General features: G+C 36.3%; 10 protein-coding genes and 1 non-coding gene across 11 annotated transcripts; 5 read left to right on the top strand and 6 right to left on the bottom strand.

Moving 5' to 3' along the window:
• Positions 1-1,833: 1,833 nt before the first annotated feature.
• Positions 1,834-3,324, top strand: ALD6 (aldehyde dehydrogenase (NADP(+)) ALD6; the record flags this gene model as incomplete). Its single annotated transcript, XM_003954646.1, has 1 exon — positions 1,834-3,324. One exon carries the CDS (start codon positions 1,834-1,836, stop codon positions 3,322-3,324), a length of 1,491 nt encoding a protein of 496 aa, XP_003954695.1.
• Positions 3,325-3,706: 382 nt separating this feature from the next.
• Positions 3,707-4,921, top strand: MFM1 (Mfm1p; the record flags this gene model as incomplete). The annotated part of the gene is made up of 1 exon (XM_003954645.1): positions 3,707-4,921. The coding sequence occupies one exon, from the start codon at positions 3,707-3,709 to the stop codon at positions 4,919-4,921; it is 1,215 nt and encodes a 404-aa protein (XP_003954694.1).
• Positions 4,922-5,471: 550 nt separating this feature from the next.
• KAFR0Atrna1C lies at positions 5,472-5,543 on the bottom strand. Its single transcript has one exon. It is a non-coding gene; the product is annotated as a tRNA-Cys (tRNA).
• A 1,025-nt stretch (positions 5,544-6,568) lies between these two features.
• On the top strand, positions 6,569-7,042 carry GRX5 (monothiol glutaredoxin GRX5; the record flags this gene model as incomplete). The annotated part of the gene is made up of 1 exon (XM_003954644.1): positions 6,569-7,042. One exon carries the CDS (start codon positions 6,569-6,571, stop codon positions 7,040-7,042), a length of 474 nt encoding a protein of 157 aa, XP_003954693.1.
• Positions 7,043-7,664: 622 nt separating this feature from the next.
• Positions 7,665-12,191, bottom strand: PDR12 (ATP-binding cassette multidrug transporter PDR12; the record flags this gene model as incomplete). The annotated part of the gene is made up of 1 exon (XM_003954643.1): positions 7,665-12,191. One exon carries the CDS (start codon positions 12,189-12,191, stop codon positions 7,665-7,667), a length of 4,527 nt encoding a protein of 1,508 aa, XP_003954692.1.
• Positions 12,192-13,424: 1,233 nt separating this feature from the next.
• SUR1 (mannosylinositol phosphorylceramide synthase catalytic subunit SUR1) lies at positions 13,425-14,534 on the bottom strand (the record flags this gene model as incomplete). Its single annotated transcript, XM_003954642.1, has 1 exon — positions 13,425-14,534. The coding sequence occupies one exon, from the start codon at positions 14,532-14,534 to the stop codon at positions 13,425-13,427; it is 1,110 nt and encodes a 369-aa protein (XP_003954691.1).
• A 195-nt stretch (positions 14,535-14,729) lies between these two features.
• KAFR0A01160 (uncharacterized protein) lies at positions 14,730-15,239 on the bottom strand (the record flags this gene model as incomplete). Its single annotated transcript, XM_003954641.1, has 1 exon — positions 14,730-15,239. One exon carries the CDS (start codon positions 15,237-15,239, stop codon positions 14,730-14,732), a length of 510 nt encoding a protein of 169 aa, XP_003954690.1.
• A 206-nt stretch (positions 15,240-15,445) lies between these two features.
• LGE1 (Lge1p) lies at positions 15,446-16,051 on the bottom strand (the record flags this gene model as incomplete). Its single annotated transcript, XM_003954640.1, has 1 exon — positions 15,446-16,051. One exon carries the CDS (start codon positions 16,049-16,051, stop codon positions 15,446-15,448), a length of 606 nt encoding a protein of 201 aa, XP_003954689.1.
• Positions 16,052-16,559: 508 nt separating this feature from the next.
• LEE1 (Lee1p) lies at positions 16,560-16,961 on the top strand (the record flags this gene model as incomplete). The annotated part of the gene is made up of 1 exon (XM_003954639.1): positions 16,560-16,961. One exon carries the CDS (start codon positions 16,560-16,562, stop codon positions 16,959-16,961), a length of 402 nt encoding a protein of 133 aa, XP_003954688.1.
• A 163-nt stretch (positions 16,962-17,124) lies between these two features.
• KTR6 (putative mannosyltransferase) lies at positions 17,125-18,438 on the bottom strand (the record flags this gene model as incomplete). Its single annotated transcript, XM_003954638.1, has 1 exon — positions 17,125-18,438. One exon carries the CDS (start codon positions 18,436-18,438, stop codon positions 17,125-17,127), a length of 1,314 nt encoding a protein of 437 aa, XP_003954687.1.
• A 1,224-nt stretch (positions 18,439-19,662) lies between these two features.
• On the top strand, positions 19,663-21,441 carry BAP3 (amino acid transporter BAP3; the record flags this gene model as incomplete). Its single annotated transcript, XM_003954637.1, has 1 exon — positions 19,663-21,441. One exon carries the CDS (start codon positions 19,663-19,665, stop codon positions 21,439-21,441), a length of 1,779 nt encoding a protein of 592 aa, XP_003954686.1.
• Between the last annotated feature and the right edge of the window lie 19 nt (positions 21,442-21,460).

The raw sequence follows: 21,460 nt of genomic DNA, 5'->3' as shown, positions 1-21,460 counted from the left end.
TGTAGTCAGTGTAATAGTAAAATATAGGCGATGAGATTGGTTGATATTATAGAACATGGAATATTTGATTATTTTTTTTTTTTTGCTCAAGATTTGAATTTGATAAAGATCCGATTTCGAGGCACAGCCAGGAACGTCATTTCTGGTAATTCGAAAAAGAAGAGTGATGCCATGTGGAGGGGTATCAGTAATATGATTTAGCTTTTAAGATGAGCAACGGTGTTATAAATTGATGACGCTTATGTAGAAGAGGAGTTTTAAAATTGACACATGACAGCACTATCACTTATTCTGATACAATTACTTGGCGTTGCAGCAATTAATTATGTAACCTAAAATCTCCTCTGAATTCTCGTTGAAATTATACGCTTGGCAAATTATATACACACTATATTACGATAAAGGCAGTAAGTCTTATTTTGCGCACAGCCAAGGCATGGAATATGACATCCATGGAAAGTTGCTCGAATGACGGGTTATAACAAGAAGAAGAAGAAGAAGAAGAAGAAGAAGACTGCCTCTCATTGACTGTAAGGCCCTGCTTAAATCATTCCACGGATGCTTCGAAACGGAGGGACGGAGCGGTTCCTTTCTTTCGTCAGCAAGACCTTCTTGTAACCGATCATCCTCATTTTTCTTCTTACCATTGGAGCCGACGTCACTCGCTCGCTATTCTACTTGAACGGCGACTGGAGAATCGCTCTCAATCAGAAAAAAATGGACGGATGGGACGCATCAGGCTTCTTTCCGTGTCCTTTGTCCGCCTCTGCTCCGTCATCTTCTCCGCTAAAAAGGAAAAAAAAGACATCGGCTTACTCCTCTTTTTTTGTCATCGACTTGTGTGTCCCGCTCTGATCTCGTTCTCTTTCCCGCTGCAAAGACACGCTCAAAAGTGAGGGTTTGATTGGTACAGCCGCCCATTCTCTGACAAAAACTGGGAAGAAGAAGAGGAAGAAGAAGAAGAGGAACAGCCGGGCCCCTCTAAATTTTGATTTACAAATGAAAGAGGATGAAAAAGAAACATCATACCCCATTACCCTCTAAAATTGCTCGATGCCTCAACCGTTCTTTTTGTCCCAGAGGGCCAATGGTGAATATCGCTTTTTCTACTCCTGGATTTTCGATAATAAAACAGAAAAATACGTAAGCTAGTTGTTTCTTTTCCCTCTGTAAGTAAAGTACCTATCAATCTGTTAAAACTGTCCCACTTTCTTAGTAACTTGAAACACCGTCTCGTTCTATCATTTGACCATTCCTCCCCCTTTCCATGTATTACTTGATTCTAATTAGCAGATTTCACACGTCCTTTCATGCTTGCCATTCATTTCTCCATCAATTTCTTCGATCTTGTTGGCACCCTCGAAGGGCAATCTCCATGATTGACCTGGTGGAAGCAGAAAGAAAAAAAAGAAAGCTGACGTATTATTATTGTTGCTATTCAGTCTCCTGTCCCTCGAACCACATCTCTTTGATGGTGAAGTTTCTTATGTCGAGATTACACATCAACTTTTGCATACGTACCGCATATTCTTCGTGATACCATACCATCCGAAACCCACTATTTTCAAGCCATCTTGGCTTGTATTAATAATATCTCTGAGCCAAAAAAAATGTGTTATTGCTCGTATCAGCAGTGGCTTACGGTAATTCTTGTTCATCTTCTTCACGTTTTTTTTGGTATATAAGTGCCAATATCTTTTAAGTAACATACTATCTTCGTCTCTCGTACTTATTTCTTGAGAATTATCTCATTTGTTAGCTTCAACAACTGTAGTTTAATTATTACTATTACAAATAACACTCACATACTCATACAAATATAATACACAAAATATGTCACACGAAAAAGCCGATGCCGTCACAATCACTTTACCAAACGGTATAACATACGAACAACCAGTAGGTTTATTCATTAACAACGAATTCATAAAATCATCTGATGCTAAGAAAATCCCAGTAGAGAACCCATCAACTGAAGAAAATGTCGTTGATGTATACTCAGGTACTAAAGATGACGTAGAATACGCCGTTGAAGTCGCTGAAAACGCTTTTTTCAACACCGAATGGAGTACACAAGATCCAAAAGTTAGAGCTAGATACCTCTCAAAATTAGCAGATCTCGTTGAAGAAGAAACAGAATTAATCTCTTCTATCGAATCCTTAGATAACGGTAAGACTCTAGCCTTGTCTAGAGGTGACGTCGGTTTAGTCGTCAACTGTTTGAGAGATGCCGCTTCTTATGCCGATAAAATCAATGGTAGAACCATTGACACTGGTGATGGCTACATGAACTTCACCGTAAGAGAACCAATTGGTGTCTGTGGTCAAATCATCCCATGGAATTTCCCATTGATGATGTTATCATGGAAAATTGCCCCAGCTTTAGCAATGGGTAACGTCATCATTTTGAAACCTGCTTCTGCTACCCCATTAAACGCCCTATATTTTGCCTCTCTATGTAAGAGGGTAGGTATCCCACCTGGTGTTGTTAACATTATCCCAGGTTCCGGTAGACAAGTCGGTACTACCATCACCGAACATCCAAGAATTAGAAAGGTTGCCTTCACTGGTTCCACCGACATCGGTAAGGATATCGCTATTAGGGCCTCTAGTGTCAACTTGAAGAAGATTACTTTAGAATTAGGTGGTAAATCTGCTCATTTAGTCTTTGACGATGTCAACATTGAAAAGACCTTACCAAACTTAGTTAACGGTATCTTTAAGAACGCTGGCCAGATTTGTTCTTCTGGTTCCAGAATCTACGTTCAAGAAGGTGTCTACGACAAATTATTACCTGCTTTCAAAGCGTACGTCGAAAACTTAAAGGTCGGTTCTCCATTCGATGAAGCAAATTTCCAGGGTGCTATCACCAACAAAGGACAATTCGATACTATCATGGATTACATCAAGATCGGTAAGGATGAAGGTGCAAAGGTTCTAACTGGTGGTGAAAGAATCGGTGACAAAGGTTACTTCGTTAGACCAACTATTTTCTACGATGTTCATGAAGATATGAGAATCGTCAAGGAAGAAATCTTTGGTCCTGTCGTCACTATTTCCAAATTCAAGACCATTGAAGATGGTGTCGCTATGGCTAACGCTTCTGAGTTCGGTTTAGGTGCCGGTATTGAAACTGAGAACCTATCCACCGCTTTAAGAGTTGCTAAGATGTTGAAATCCGGTACTGTCTGGGTCAACACCTACAACGATTTCGATTCTAGAGTCCCATTCGGTGGTGTCAAGCAATCCGGTTACGGTAGAGAGATGGGTATCGAAGTCTACGACTGTTACACTGAAGTCAAGGCTGTCAGAATCAAACTATAAGAAAATTAACAATATTCATGAACATTTAAAAGGATAAAATAATAGAATTCCAGTTTTGGTTGTATTCGTTACATTCTTTGTATCTAGTTATAAAGCTTCATTCTAGCTTTTGTATATATTCTCCCGGATTTACTTATGTAAACAAATTCTAAAAAAATATTAATAAACAAGTCTTAAAATATGCTTTTTTCCATCAAACGTCATGATGCTCTTCTCGAGACGTCTCTTTTTCGCAACTGTTTATATATATATATATATATATATATGCTTTATTTGAATGTTCTTGAAAATTCAGAGGTATCGAGGCCATAGAAAAAAAAAGAGATCTTCAGTAGCACTCATCTCGAGAAAATAGAAGGTCATAACAAACCTGTTTGGTATAATGCTAATACGAAATTCTAAGATTTTATCACACTATAGATATCTTGGGCTAAAATGCCATATCCCAATTACTCAAATAAGTGGGCTTCATACCACCATAAAAACCTTGAATCCAACTGAGTTGAACAATACTACGGCTGTATTACTTCAAAAAAATTTATTACAAAGGAATAGTTCATTGCATGGTTACGGTTCAGGGACAATACGATGTACTTTATTTGACGGCAAGGGAAATAATGAAAGACCATCCATCGAGATGAAGAAACAGGATTTGGTCACTTTACATGGTTTACTTCCTAGAGATTTGAGAAAGATAGAGAGGTCTAAGAAGAATGATTTAGTCCCAAGCTTACTTGTTAGACAGAATGGTATCTTAATTAGTTTATTAGCCATTAAAGCACTGATAAAGCCGGACATGGTCATCCTCTTCGATTCATCGCCAAATGGTATTTTCTTAAACTCTTTGAGCCAAAAAAATCTCATAAGTGACCTGAAAGTCAGATTGAGTAACCAAAACAATGAGGAAGAACTTAATGCTGGGGCATTGCCATTTGAGTTTAAGGCATTAGAAGCTATATTCATCAATGCAATTTCAAATTTAACGAGTGAAATGAAGGTTTTACTTACAATATCGAGAGGAATTCTGCAAGATTTGGAAGAGAGCATTACGAGGGAAAAATTAAGGTTTTTATTGACTCAAAGTAAAAAATTAACAAATTTTAATAAGAAGGTCATTCTACTAAGGGATATGATCGATGATCTTCTAGAGCAAGACGATGTACTATGTTCGATGTATTTAACAGATTGGAGCTCCGGAAAACATAGGGATCTAGAAGACCATGATGATATAGAAATGCTGTTAGAAACATACCACAATCATATCGATGAAATAGTTCAAATGAGTGAAAGTATTATTTCCGATATTAAAGCAACGGAGGAGATTATCAACGTTACATTAGATTCAAATAGAAATCAACTGATGCTGCTTGGAATAAAATTTAGTATAGGTATGGTGTCTATAGGTGGTGCAATGTCAGTTGGGTCAGTCTATGGAATGAACTTAGAAAATTTCGTGGAAGAGACGAACTACGGATATGTTTTGGCTGTTACAATAGGTATGGTGTCAACAATATGGATTTACCTTGTTGGTATTAGACACTTACATAAGTTGCAAAAGATATCTTTGATGAATAGTTTGAAAAAGAAAAGAAAATAAAACGAGAATAAACCTACATAAACTAGAACAAATAATTTTATATTCGTAGAATACAAACATTTGATGTAACAAACGCACTCTCAAATTGGGGTAAGAAGCTAACAGCTAAAAAACGGAATCACTCTTCAATGATGTTTTCAATAGCTATCTATTACATCCCATAGATAATATTATACGCAGGCACAGTATTTTTTATGTGGGTGAGAAGGATGACTTGATTCCTCTTTTTTGAAAAGAGCAAATTACGGCTGTGACAAAGTCTTTGCTGCCCTTGACAACTTAGGTCTGAGAAAAAGGATAATGATAAAGTGCTCCTATAATGTATCCAAGATCTTTTCCCAATCATAACTGAGGTCTATTAGAATACCATTTATCGAATCTTACGTGAAATGGCGATATGCAAATTTTATATATATATTTTGTTAATAAGAAATTGTAAAAACATTATAAAGCAATTCTTAATAAAAGTGGACTACGTTAGTGGGTACTGAACAAAAGATAGCTATTAGAAGATTCACTGTTTCATGAAGATGTTGGAAAAGAAAAATAAAGCTCGCACTCAGGATCGAACTAAGGACCAACAGATTTGCAATCTGCTGCGCTACCACTGCGCCATACGAGCTACTTTAAAAATATAAAATGTTTTCTCTTACTTTAGGCAGTCAATTTAGATTTCATACTTAATCTCAACCTATAATGCCATTTTGCATAAGCTACCTCATATGGTAGCGAGTTTAAACAAAATTCCATATCGTTTGCTTGGAAAAACCGCAGCCTGTCGAGAGAACTAGACGCTTCGCGGGTTTTAGAGCTTCCAAACCGATGAGCCATGCCTGCCTCCAGTTATAAATGGGACTAGTTACTGGCCAGGGTACAAGAAACATTGTTCGTAGTAGCATTGTAGTTGCAAATTGCTCATGCCAATTTAGCGATTTTCGTCAATGTTAAATAATAAATTTTATAATACAAGGCAGCCAAAGTGGTTAAAGAATATGAGCTAACCTAATACTCCTCTTATATTTGTTCACTTAATGAGTTGAATGTGACGTGCTGATTAAATCATCCAATGACCCTTCGAGAACTGTTATCTTCATCTTATTTTTCATCTTATAGAATATTACCAATATCCTACCGTTAGGAATTCCACAGATAACCATGATTTATTTAAAGATACATAAGGTCCCACAGCCACCGGAGTAAGCTATAACTGGGCATCTATTAAATAAATGTAGCAGAGTTATTATTTTTATCATAAAGAAGCCTTGGAAATTTTGTATTCATTGCAGACGCACACCCGTACCGTCTTCCTGTCAAGAGATCTTGAACTTCTTGTCTATGGCAGTAAATCACCCAAGAAGCACCTTATAATACTGATCAAGCCGTCATATTTTTCATTAGAACCCCAAAGACCAATAGAGTACAACTTCAATTACAATTCTTACCAGTACTATTGATGACTGTTTTTATTTCAGAGTTACTCATCGCTATCTTTTTTAGTGATTACTAAACAGTCGCGCGAACCATTTATAATGTGAGAAGTCTTAGTATAAATCACAAGTCGTTTGATTTCACAAAGCTAAAAAGTTCAATCTGCAAACATCAAGATCCTCATATCCGAATCAAGTTATATCCACAGTAATAAACAAGATGTTCCTTAGAGGATTAAGTAGAACGAGACCCGGGCTGCACATGATTACAACCAGTCAGTTACTATTTCGTCCTACTTTAAAATCGTTTATGAGTACTGAAGTCCGTAAGGCTATCGAAGATGCAGTTGCTTCTGCTCCTGTCGTACTATTCATGAAAGGTACACCCGAGTTCCCTCAGTGTGGATTTTCAAGGGCAACAATAGCTATGTTGGGCCAACAAGGTGTAAACCCTGCAAAATTCGCAGCCTATAATGTATTGGAAGATCCAGAACTGCGTGATGCTATAAAGGAGTTCTCTAACTGGCCAACTATCCCGCAGTTATACGTCAACAAGGAATTTGTAGGAGGTTGTGACGTTATTACAACTATGGCCACGAGTGGTGAACTAGCCGATGTGTTGGAAGAAGCAGACGCTTTAATGCCTCAACAAGAGGAAGGTAAAGATTCTAGCCAATATTCTCAATTCCAATGAGGTATCTATATGTTTCTGATTACCTCTTCAAGCTGGATAATTATCATATAAAGTAAGTAAATATCCTCATTGCATTATATATCCTGTAAATATTTGTGTTCTCATGCCTTTAGTCTTGTAAATAATGGGTACTTTATTTACAAACCCCGCTCCTTAACACAAAGTGCATAATTTTCGAAATTCTATCGTGCTAAGGAGGTAAGAAACTGCAATTTTATTATTGTCTCAGTCATTTATGTCAAAGATTATTATGTTGGTGGCAACTTACTTAGTTGTCTATCAAACAATAATAAACCTCCAAGTGATATACCCATCAATGACTTAAACGATTAAAGACGACATAGAAGAATAGAAACACTATTCTACTCTGCCATTATTTTATTGTGGTACTGTAAAGTGTTCCTTTATGAACACTCATTTTTATGAGCTCCAAAAACGAAAAAAAGAGATATCCGCATATCGCTATGATATTTTTGATTTCTTAAAAAGAGGCCAAACTGCATATTTGGTATTAAAAAATAATGTTAAATTAAAATTTAGTTAAATCTATCAAATTAATATATAGTCTTGTATAAAAGGAATAGTTTAAAAGCCATCAAAAATCATTAGAGGTTGAAAACATTTAATGTTTGGTAACCTTTTCTTTATCAGTTGGTTGTTGTTGGAAAATGGTGGTATCTTTTTCGTGTCTGTCCTTTCTTGGACCATTGAACCATTTCTTGAAGTCTAAAACGGACTTGAGAGACCATTTCTTAACTCTCATTACGTAATAACATGATAACATAGCGAACAAATTGAAACAAATGTAGATCCACATGAAACCAAAGTTTCTCCATCTGTAGCTCCATTTAACATTAAATTGAGTAACAACATCACTTTGGTAACTGTATGGACAGTATTCACAATCTGAGGTAGCAGTTGGGTTGGATAAGTAACCGGCATGTTGATCAATGTATGATTCCATGTATTGAAAACATGTTTGACCACTTGGAGGATCTAAAACAAAGAAATCATTCTTGTTACAGACGACCTTCTTCTTATGAACTAATGGTGCAACTAAAGATTGAACAACGTAAGTGAATGGAGAAGTATCATAAATGGCCTTCAAAACACCTGGCATCTTTTCCTTTGGTTGTAAGATACCACAGAATAATAACATAGCAGCAAACACATTAGAATTGATCATAGAAGCAGATGGAACATCTGGAGAGAAATAAAGAATCCATAAACCATAAGTAACGAAGTATAGTGGGAAAATTAGAACATAGAAGAAAAAGAAGAAACCAGCTTGTGGAGCACGGCCACTGTAACCAGCTGGCCAGTAGTATAAGATCCAACATAGCAATTGGCATAAGATAGTCCATCCTAATTCAACAGCACAGTGACACAATAACAAAGCACTCCAGTGGAAAGTATTGGAAGCAGCTTCTCTAACTTCATATAATTCTCTACTGTCGAAAGCAAAAACGTGTAATTGATTAACCATAGCTAAAGCGATAACTAATAACATGAAAATAGAAGCGAAGGCTTCACTTGCACCACCGACAGAATTGTTAACATGGATATAAGATAAACCTAAGAAAAGAGCACATGAGGCACATTCCATAAATTTAGCTCTGATATAGACAGGAGATCTCCAGAATTGAAGAGTTGTTCTGGATAGAACAGTCTTTAATTGAGTGGCGTAAGAAGCAGCAAATCTAGTACCTAATTCAGGATCATCATTGACAGGCCTACTTGGTAATTCGCGATGTAACTCTTCGACTTCAGCTCTGGCAGCAGCACATTCTGGAGAACTGACCCAAAGTTCATGCCAGTCGGCAGCAGCAGAAGCAGTAGCACCAGCACCGATACAGTTTAAGATATATTCAGCAGGATTTTCAGAGATACCACATTTAACACCAGATTGACGTTCGAAATAGTTTAATAAAGTTCTAGAATTTTCACCTATGTCACCAAAGTAAACCATCTTACCACCCTTCTTTAATAATAATAATCTATCGAATTGTTCGAATAAAGTAGCGGAAGGTTGATGGATTGTACATAAAATAGATTGACCAGAATCGGCAAGAGCTCTCATGAACTGAACAATGGACCAAGCAGATTGGGAATCTAAACCGGAAGTAGGTTCATCCAAGAATAACAATAATGAAGGCTTAGCAACTAATTCGACACCGATAGACAATTTTTTTCTTTGTTCAACATTCAAACCTCTACCAGTCTTACCAACTAAAGCTTCAGCGTAGTTTTGCATACCTAATAATGTAATCATTTTTTCAACATAAGCGTATTTTTCTTCTAAAGGAACAGATTTTGGTTGTCTTAATTCAGCAGCAAATCTTAAAGATTCTCTAACAGATAATTCAGCCATATGGTTATCAGCTTGAGCAACGTAACCACAAGATCTGTTGAAAGAAGCTGGTAACGGTTTACCATTAACGAACATATCACCAGTGATAACACCCATGTCAATTCTTTGGGCCAAAACATTTAATAAAGTAGTCTTACCAGCACCAGATTCACCCATTAAGGCAGTCATCTTACCAGGCTTGACGTAACCAAAAACATCAGAAAGCAATTGTCTTGTAGCACCATCGTATGGAATGGTGTAGTTTAAGTGATTCCAAGTGAAAACATCCTTTTGAGCAATTACTTTTTCCAAATCGACATCTGGACCATTCAAAGCTTCCATCATTTCTTTTCTAGTAGCAGTCTTAGCTTCAGCAGATTCAGTACCAAAGGAAGGCATGTGACCTCTCTTGTATAGTAAGATATCACCACCAGCTTGAACAGGTTTCAAAAATTCAGACAAGACAACATTAGCGACGATGTAGAAGAAGGTCCAAACAATGTTGATACCCCAACTTCTCCAAGCATGGGAGTAACTGAAATGGTAAGCACGGTCAATATATGTGTCACCGCTAACGTAAGCTTGACCTTTAACGGCACCAGTGAAACCACAAATTTGATTGGCCAATGTAACATTTTCGTAACCAGCACCACTTGGGATCAGAGCACTACATAACATTTGTCTGCCGTGAAATTCTGTAGATACCAAACTTTCGAAGGCATAAGTCAAAGGATTTAGGAAATGAACCCATTTCATCCAGTGATGCATTTCACCTAATGGAATAACATAACCAGTGTAGATACATAAAATCATAACCCATAAACCACCTAAAGCGTGAGCAGTAACACCATCAGTAGTTAAAGTGGCAACAAACTTGAAGATAAATGAAGTACATTGTTGGATAGTTAATAAGTAAAGGAAGTATTGGAAGTAGGCACCAGCTTCATGCTTCAAGATTGGAATCCAGTAGGTAAGTAATGACATTAAGAAAATAGCGACAAATTTGGTTGGAAATTCAGTAATAATAGCTTGTAACGATTCAGCAGAAATATGGTACATAGAATAAGACTTATGCTTAACAATAGTAGGTCTGGTAGCAAAAGAATTACCGATTTCAGCCAATGAAGTAACAGAAGCGAATAATAAGACGTAAAATAATAAACCAGCACGAGAATTAGCACCACCAGTAGTAGATTGACCGACGTCGTCAATTCTATGGAACATAGCACCAACTAATAGACCTTTAATAATGAAAGAAGCAAGATAAACCTTGGTATAGGTAGAGTCACCTTTAACTCTTTGAAAACCACGAATCATACAGTAATAGACTTGAGTCCAGTAGTTAACAACGTACTGAGAGTTTTCTCTTTGACCAGCTTGTAATCTTTGCTTCTTAGCGACAGTCAATCTATCTCTAGTTTCAGCGGCTGGATGTCTGGCTTGGTAATCATCGTATTCTCTCATTAGTTCTTGATATTCTGGGGAATTCAACCAATAGGCTTCGAATTCGTCACCAGACTTTGGAACCTTGTCTTCGTAACCAGGTCTGATTTCTAAAGTTCTATTTTCGAAATCGACAGTAACAGATGTTAAAAATTCAGCAGAAGTCATTCTGTTTGGTTTAACCCAACCCATTCTTTCGAAATAATCAACGGCTCTATCAGCAGCACCGAAGAAAATTTGTCTACCATTGTATAAAACGGTAGTCTTATCAAATAACTCGTAAATATTCTCACCAGCTTGGTAGATAGCGACAATAGCAGAATTGTTCATCATATTGGTAGCAGTTCTAATGGCTTGAGCGAACTCTAAAGCCGTGGAAGCATCTAAACCTCTAGTAGCGTTATCCCAAGCATAGATTGAGGCACCCATAGCCTGAGCTTCGACTAAAGAAACACGCTTACGTTCACCACCAGAGACACCTCTAACGAAATCGTTACCGACTTTAGTAGCATAAGTATGTCTTAAACCGAAGACAGTACACCACATATCTCTCATATTGTCGACATATTGTTCTCTTGTCATGTTATCGATTCTAACACGAGGGGTCTTACATTTTAATGCGAAATCAATTGTTTCCTTGACAGTGATTCTAGGGAAATGGAAGTCTAATTCTGGACAGTAAACGACGTAAGATTTGTATTGTTTCATCATTTCTTCTTGGTCAAGACCATCGTATGAAAAATCACCAGAGACATCAATGAAATTATCAGTTTCACCAGAAAGAGTTTTTAATAAAGTGGAACAACCTGCACCTGGTCTACCAACGACGAATAACATTTCACCAGATTCGACAACACCAGAGAAGTTGTGGATGATGTTTCTTAATGGGACATCCTTCTTCTTACGAAATTTATTTAGAAGGTAATTTGGTAAATTAGAGATACCTCTTAATAATTCTTCGACAGAAGGACCATAAGCAGCGGAAGCATCGATACCGACTGAAGTAATATTTTTGAAAGCAATACCAGAGTCACCAGGCTCGATACCTTGTTCTAATTGACGTGATCTTAAATAGTTTAATAAAGCACGTAAATCGAAGTCTAAATCATTGACCTCGAAGGAGTCCATTTCTCTTTTAGTCTTAGTAGAGATGATTCTAGCCATGGACTCTAATTTTTCTATACCTTCTTCATTGGATAGAATATTTGATAAATGACGTGATAGTTGCTGAGTAGCAGTTAAGTTTTCATCATCAGTTTGACGTGGGTTAACTTCATATGAATGTAGAGATTCTACATATGAGTTAGAGTCATTTGATTTGGAATAAACATCCTTGTTATCTTCTTCAGATGACATAATTTTATGATTGTTTTAGAAAAAAATGAAATTAGTTATTATTATCTAATGTGTGAGAAAAAATTAAGTTGTATGAATATGGAAGTGATTTTTAATTTCTAAATGGTTCTAATGATTAAACTCTCTATGAGAGGATGGGTATTTGATTTGATGAGTTGTATAATTTGGTATTAAGTAATTTAGAAAGAAGACAAGTTTTGTAAAACGAAGGAATATTCATCACTTATATATGATTTATTATAGTAACCGACTATGCATTATGATATCCAAACAAAAATATCTCAACTAGTCCTTAGTATAGTAATAGTAGTAGTATATGTGACTGTTAATTACCGACTAGTATCAAAATTTCCTAACTGACACTTTTACTTACTAAATGCCGGCTGATAGTAGGAGAGAAAAAAGAAAAAAAAAATTTTCTTTTTTGCCGGTTAGCCATTTGATCGAATGGCAGCTTTCGTGGGTCAGGTTCCTCACGGCTCAGAAATCGATGCAGACAATTTGCGGATAAATAGGAAAATAGATCTTCTTTGAGCGTCGAGTGAAGTGGCTGCGGCTGTTGGTGTGTGTGTTTTGTTCGTTGTCAGAACAATTGCGAAGGAAAGTTAATCCGAATAAGAAACCTTTTTTTTTTGTTTTGTTTTTCCAAATTTCTTCAAGCCGAAACTGCATAGTGTAAGGAAAGACTTGTGCGGTAAAATAATAATTGAGTGAGCGGTAGACATATGTCGGCTACTAATTTCGGAACCTTCGCGCACGGCCTGAGACGTCGGACGCCGTCCCTTTCATTTTCGAAAAGACGAGATTAAGAGTCTTACAGCATTTTCTGCGTCAGCAATTCCATCACAAGAGTCGGGTAACAAAAAGTCGCTTCATAATAGGTTGCAGGTAGTAGTGGGAGCGATGTGGAAAAAGAAACATATTGACAGTGTGGCCGAAAAACGGAATAACTAATTGCATTGAAGACTCAGCGAAGGCATACATTATGAAAAACAAAAAACCGCAAAACGTTGATAGGAACCGCTCACGGTGGTATTTGCATGGTCTATGTGTATATGCCGCTGGGTTTGATTATACAAAAAAATCCATTAGCTGGTCAACACAAGCAAGCAAATCAAGAAGAACTCCGGTGATGAAAGTTATATTGTAAATGCATGAGACTTTATTTTTGATATATACTTTTGAAAGAAAAGAAAAAAAAATTTCTTCCTCTCTTTATATAATGTGTAGGTTTTAACGATTGTTATCAACATCATTTTTCTCTAAATCTAGATGATTCATTATGAAAATTGCATTAGAATCTTTTCTTGATCTTTTCTGCTGTAAAGAAAGAGGTGCTGGCAATGATTCTTCACTGTAATTATTCAATTGCCAGAAGTTCCAGAGTCTATTCAGATTATTTTTACTGCTCTTAGAACATAACCAGCAGTAGAACCAATATTCTGAATACAAAACAAAGAAACCAAAGATGAAACCTGCTACAACACACGATAGGATATGATTACCAAATGATTTAATGAATTCTGCGTCATCTAAATGCCAAGATGAACCTTTGGAAATGGAGAAAAATGATTGTGAATGTAATTTATAATCTTCTGGTTGTAAAATCTTTACTGTATCATTGACTCCATTACCATGGTACCATCTCTTATATTGTTTCCAAACAACACTAATAAACAATGGACCTGTGGAACCCATAATTGTGAAATACGGAGCAAACCAAGTCTTATCATAATGTTTCAAAGAGTGTATAACTTTTTCAAAGAATGGATGATTTGGTATGGAACCCATAACATCATTGGATACACCCGTTGGGGAAGTTTTCCTTAAGAAAGCGGGAAATTTTAATAATGGATCCAATTTTCTTTCACATCCATCATCTAAATCAATATAAACACCACCATAAGTTAAGAGAACGAAATACCTTATAGCATCGGCTCTTTGAATCGGATATTGATAGTTCTTGAAAGTGTCTAGAAACCATGGATATTCCCTTTCAATGAAATTTAGAGCCATTTCATCTGTCCATAGAATATACTCATAGTCAGAATGCAATTCTATACATTTCCTTTGACCTTCTTTCCAATGTTCAGGTATATCATTTGTCTTGTAGGTTTGATGAATAATTTTCGGTATCATTGTATCGTTGATACTGTTATCCGTACCTGATGGGCCAGGAGAGGTAGTAGAAAAATTGGACGCCACGTTATTTAATTCGCTTGGTAAAAAAGCGTCATCCATGGTATCGTCGATAATAAGAGTCAACAAATCAAAAGTATAGTATATGACAGAGAGCAGTAGTATAACATTTGCGTAGATTAGATATTTTAATTCTTTCTTCATGATCGACTTAAAAATGAAATATGTTCTATTTTATAGTACAAAATAGTGATGATAATAAAAATACAACTAGTATGGAATATGAAAATCTGACAGAGAGCGAATATTATAGTTAGTTTGTTGGAAAGCAAATATTTGATTGTACTGCAAATGTAGACACTTAAATAGACATAGGTATATATAGGAGTGTTGGTGCTTTTAGAGGGAATAGTTATTTATATATATCGTCATATTATTTAGATAACAGCCAAGCCACGAAAGTGAGAGGAAGTTGAAGAGCCAAAATGAAAAACAAGAAAAAAGTAACCAAATCGAGGGTCGACACCACCAAGAAAAAGCAGAGAGGACAGGCTCAACGAGCAAATGTATACACTTTTCTGAGAGGCAAACTCTCAGGCAAACACACACAGCCCTACGATATTTTCTCCCAAAACAACCCGTAAGGATTGCGAAATTAAACGTGGAGAGATTTTTTCTTCTTCTTCTCCTTCGCCGCTGCTTCTTTTCCTCAGGAAAACAGAAAAATTTTCTTTTTCTGGGCACAGGGAAAGCTGCTCTTTCTGTTTCTCGCGTCCCGGGAGAGAGAGATAATAAGCAAAACCGGCCGGTCTGCGATCGGGAGTGGTACTGTAGGAGTCTCTCCCGGTGAACGCTAGGCGGAGGGTACGGTGCGAAAAAGTCGTCACCGAGTCGTCTTGGGCCACGCATTTGTTTTTTCTGACAATACTGTGTTACCACTATCTCTCGCTAGAGAGAAAACACAACACCTTTTTTTTAGTGAATTTCCCCTACAAGAAAAAATATAGTTTATAATATCACCCCACAATCATTTTACTCTAATGCTGGAAAAGGGAAAAGTGCCAAGCCATCTCAGTATGTGTCGCTCGTCTTTTTATAGAGCAATGCTTGTTATATTACTCATTTAATAGTAGCGAATCTAGTTTTTCTTGTGTCAGCTGTACATTCAGAACATTTCTCTCAACCATACTATTCAATATGGAGTCTTCTATTTCATTAGTTAAGATTGTAAATTTCAAATGCTCTAGTTCCATGTTTATCTTATTTTCCTCTTCAAATATTTTATCAATTTCATTCATGTCCGCTCCATATTTGTCTAATCCCATCATATACACAAATGGAGATTTTCTCTGATCCATTGCTGATGAAGAATTTTCTTCTTTCTTTGTTTCTTCATGGTAATGATAATATGGTTTCTCGACTTTGTTATATGAATGTTTTACGCTGTTATTGCTTCCATATCGTGATGATGATGCTGACGATGGCGATGCTGCTGGTATGCCATAATGGGGCCTGTAGTATTTCGAGCCACCTGTCTGTTCGTATCTAGAAGCACCATTGTTATATCCTCCTTGCTTGTGATATCCGCCATTATGACTCTTGTAATACCCTCCTCTTCCTTGTGAATAGTAATGGCTATTCGTTCTGGGACTGTTATTATACCTCCCGCTATACGAAGAGCCATATGGTTGTCTCTCCCCATGCGACCCTTTCTCACTCATTTTATTCTCAATACTCTCGTTATTATTTCACTATACTACTTGTGTACCGTTACTATCACTGTTCTAATCGGAAATGATATAGAAATCCCATCTTGGTGCAAGGAAAAAAAAAGCTAGAAAAATCCAAAAAATCATATCGTACGAACGTATACATGTTCGGGTAAATAAGAGCGTTGAGCCCTTTTCATTTGACTAATGGCTTAGACGTTAGAGCACACCAACGTAAAACCAACCTTACATTTCAGGAAAGGGTCATCATCCATATTTGAATAAACAAATGATTATATAATCACTAAAATAAGTAGTTCTTCCATTCTCTCTTTTTTCTTTTCTAAGGGTTAATAGTATAGACCGGTCCCTTACATGTAATAAATGTTCCTGTCTCTATCTTATATATAACAAACTTGTATACGTATTCCAAGCCGATGATATAATTTCAGGACTTGTGAATCACCATAGAACATGCTATAAGTGAAGAACCGTTGTTCTTTTCAATAAAAAGAGAAGAATGATGGATAGTAATTGTGGGTTTAATTATGAAGAACAAGTCCTAAAAACTATAAATAATCCAAGGTTTTCGCCAGAAAAGAAGGAAATAATATTGAAACATTTACTAGTAACAAAAGAAAGTCTTTCAAATATTAAAAAACATTATTCTCATGTTCCTTGTAAATTTTATAAACAAGGCAATTGTCAAGCCGGTACATCATGTCCATTTTCACATTCAATTGATAATCATCAAGCATTCAGACGACCTTGTAAATACTACAAATTAGGAATCTGTAAATTTGGTGAAGAATGCGTTAATTCACATGATGAGAACGAAATTTTATCGTTAGAAAATTATTCGAATTCTTCAGCAATTTCATATTTAGAGATGAATGCTACCGATAAAATTCACGATAGTTAGATTGTTTGTATTTACCAATATTAATTATGCTATTTTTATTTCATGCAGATATGGAAATATACAATTTAAATAGACATTTTATTATCATTATTATTATTATCATTATTACTATACGACTGTTTTTTTCACGTTGAATAATATGTATAATAGGGTAGTAAAATTTCTAATGCTTATCCCAGTTATCAGGTTTTTTAATGTCCATGATATCATAATATTTGGCAGTGCATGAATCCTTATGGAATGTAAAATCTAGTCCTGGATCACAATCACAATTATAATTTTTCCAAAGATCATTATCAGTTGGACAGTTATAGAATTTAGAATCTTTTTCAGCGTAACCCATATAATCAAAAAACTTTATTTGTTTCTTTGGTAAAAATAATGATGCAGCTACAGTTTGAATAGCACCGGTTGACCATCTATTATAATAGATACCACCATTAACATCTAAAAATCTGAAAAATTCCTCAAAAGTTTTTGATCTGAAAAAATTTAAATTAGCAATTTGAAAGTTTTCATCAAATTGACAAAGATTGAAGTTATTACAATCATTGTCATTACATAAAAATTTAATGAAATTATTACTATCAACATAATCTGGAAATTTTTCAACGAATTTTTTTACAGTTTGTCCAAGATTTTCTACCAGCTCTTTACTTTCTTTGAAAGATGCAATAAAACTGAATGCAACTTCATTATCTTGCATCCATCTGAATAAATCAATGTCTAAATCACATAATAATTCCATACCTGGCTCAATTTTCCAATACCAATCATAACCTCTCATGTAAGGTTCCTGATAGAAAAACCCTGTAAAATAACGAGAATAATGTCTAAACCAATTGGAATCACCATTGGGGAACTCGCTTAATTTAACTCTAGAATCAGAAATTTTATTCATATCGATCCAATCTGGGTAACTCCAAAACCAATCATCATTAACAATTTCAAAACTGATGTTATCATTAGTGATCGATTTAACCTCTTCCATAAATTCTAAATCATCAAATTCTTCACCTGTTACACTTACAAATAACCATGGATAATTGTACCATTTATTAAATTTATTTTCGACGGATTTTAAACTTGCGATAACGTCATTTAAATCAGCATTAGAAATGAATTGTATGAGGACAGCATTTGGTCTATAACCAAAATTAGCGAATGAAGCCACCATGGATCCTTGAACAGTATCATATCCAAACTTATCATATTTTGATTTTTTTCTTTCATTGATAATTTCCTGTTTAACTCGAAGCTCCTCTTCTTCTAAAGCATCTTGACTTGAAACGGGGGAAGTCAAAGAAGGGTTTTCAGACGTTTCGTCATCCGTAGAAAAGGCCTCTTGTTCCAACTTCATGTCCATAACCGTAATAGGAGCAGTACTAGATCTCCCAGATCTATATATGGTGAATATGAAGACTAATACTACTATAGTCCCCAGTACGAACTTTGCATTTCTCTTATGTTGATGCATTTCGTAGCAGTAAACGCTTCCCTTTTTCTTGTATACATAAATGATTACAACTGAGTTGTAATTAAAATTGAAAATAAATATATATATATAATTCATAACGTAACTGTATATGGTCTGTTACCTAGCGAGACCGATCCTCATTGGGAGAGAAGGCAAAAAAAAGTTGATGTGCTGCTCTTTTCTTTTTTTTTCCTAGCTAAGATTGGTGAGACAAACAAAGAGAAGAGAGAAATGAGGGCTTACAAGAATAAGACCCAACTTACGAAATACCATGTCACGGCGTCTGTCGGTGCGGTGCATCTATTGTGGGGCCTGGCTTGTTTCAAAGTAGCAATTGTGCAATCGAAGCCGGAGGCGGAATCGAATTCCACGGAGAACTGACAGTATAGTGCAAGTTACAATCATCGAGAATCTGTGGCTATCCACGCCAACAGAGACCGGAAAAAAACATGATATCGTCGTGGTGCTGATACGGTTATCTATGACTCTTATCTTTCAATTTCCCATATATATATAGTAAAAGATCCATTTAATTCTTAAAATAATGATATGAATATCCTCTGTTGCCATGAATTCCATGCAGAATAAGCTCTTGAAACCCTGAGAATCCTTATCAAGAGAGAATCCTGTGATCACTCAAGCAGAAGGAGCAAGAAAATGGAAAAACAGGTGGTGTTTGGGTGATGATGATAGAAAGGTGTGATTGACAAATTCGAACGTCTTCTTTTTGTTTTTGCAGTTCGGTGGGGGGCCTTTGGCAATTTCAATGGTTCGTGGGAAAGACCGGGTGTCCTTTTTCTCATTTTCTCATTTTCTCATTTTTTTTTTTTGCCTGCTTTCTTTTTTGCTTTGTTTTACTTTTCTGGGGATCCGCCCGCCGCCCCAAAAGGAACGACAACCAGGAATGTCTTTTTTCTCACCCCGGCAGGTTGAAAGAGAATCGGAAAAAGAGGACGAAAAATTTTCAGTGGTTTCTTTTCTCGATGAGTCAAGGACTGCTACTAGCATTTACTCTCCATGGTTGTCCCACCTTCATCTTTAGAAGCGCAGAGAAAAAAAATTTTATATATTCATTTAAAAGAGAGCTTGAATTCCATTATCTGTTTTCCCTTCTCTTGATCCAATAGAAGCCTCACAATCCTTCCTTAGTCAACCAGAGGACTATATCAATCAACTCACCTACTGCAAGTGAAGAAATTCCCATTTCCCTCTACCTACTTAACTATGCAAGGAAAATCAAGCAACGATGAGTTTGTCTTGACCGAGGTAAGCTCATCTCCAAAGACCACCCCACAACATTCAAAGAGTTCCTACGAGCCTGCTTCAAGACAAGATTCTACAATGATACACAGATTCGTAAACTCTTTCAAAAGAGCTGAACAACCACCTTTAAAACAAGATTCAGATTTAGAAGAAGATACTGATACAATTGTCACCGACACTCAACTAAAGAAAACTATGAAATCAAGACACGTCGTCATGATGTCTTTAGGTACAGGTATTGGTACCGGTCTTCTTGTCGCTAACGCTCAAGGTTTACATAAAGCAGGTCCTGCTCCATTAGTCATTGCATACGGAATGGTTTCTTTTGTCACCTATTTCATGATTCAAGCTGCAGGTGAAATGGCTGTGGTTTATCCTACTTTACCAGGTAATTTCAACGCTTATATCTCCACTTTTATCTCAAAACCTTTTGGTTTTGCTACAGTTTGGCTATTCTTCATCCAATGGTTGACAGTCTTACCTCTAGAATTGATTACTGCTGCGATGACTGTGCAATATTGGAATGATTCAATCAATGCAGACGTTTACGTCGTTATCTTCTACGTCTTCCTTCTATTCATCCATTTCTTCGGTGTCAAAGCTTACGGTGAAACTGAATTCATTTTCAATCTCTGTAAGATTCTATTCGTAGGAGGTTTTATCATCTTTTCCATCGTAGTCAACGTTGGTGGTGCAGGTAACAGTGGTTATATCGGTGCTAAATACTGGCATGATCCTGGTGCTTTTACATCTGACACCAATGCTGGCAGATTTAAAGGTGTCTGTTACGTCTTAGTAACAGCATATTTTTCTTACGGTGGTATGGAATTATTCGCCCTATCAGTTAATGAACAAGAAAATCCTAGAAGATCCACTCCAACTGCTGCAAAACAATCTATTTATCGTATTGTTGTTATCTACTTATTAACAATGATCCTTGTCGGTTTCAACGTTCCAAGCAATAGTAATGAATTAATGGGTTCAGGTGGTTCTGTCACTCACGCTTCTCCTTACGTCCTAGCAGCTTCTATCCATGGTGTCAAGGTTGTCCCTCACATTGTTAATGCAGTTATTTTAATCTCTTTGATTTCTGTCGGTAACTCTGCCTTATATGCAGCTCCAAGATTAATGTGTGCTTTAGCTCAACAAGGTTTTGCCCCAAAATTCATGGATTACGTTGATAGAGAAGGTAGACCTTTATTTGCATTAATTGTCTGTTCCGTCTTCGGTGTCATTGGTTTCGTTGCATGTTCCTCAAAGGAAGAACAAGTCTTCAACTGGTTAGCTGCCATTGCTGGTTTAGCCGAATTATTCACTTGGTCAGGTATCATGATCTCTCATATTCGTTTCAGGCAAGCAATGAAATTACAAAATAAATCCTTGGATGAAGTTGGATATAAATCTCCATTTGGCGTATACGGTTCATATTTCGGTGTCTTTTTCAATCTCCTAGTTTTCGTAGCTCAATTCTGGGTCGCTCTAGCTCCACCAATGTACACTGAAATGTCTGCTGATACTTTCTTCGAAAGTTATTTGGCTTTCCCAATCTTTTTCGCTTTCTATTTCGGTTACATGATTTGGAAGAGAGATTTCACTCTATTTTCAGATTTAGAATCCGTCGATCTAGATTATCATAGAAGAATCTACGATCCTGAATTAGTCAAACAAGAGGATGAAGAAAAGAAGGAAATGCTGAAGAACTCTCCTATGTGGAAGAGAATGTACTATTTCTGGTGTTAATTTAAATTTAACACAACTC

This window comes from Kazachstania africana, chromosome 1, assembly GCF_000304475.1.
Source record: "Kazachstania africana CBS 2517 chromosome 1, complete genome".
Taxonomy (NCBI): Eukaryota; Fungi; Ascomycota; class Saccharomycetes; order Saccharomycetales; family Saccharomycetaceae; genus Kazachstania; species Kazachstania africana.
The sequence above is the reverse complement of the archived record's forward strand: the minus strand, read 5'-3'. Positions and strand labels throughout refer to the sequence as shown.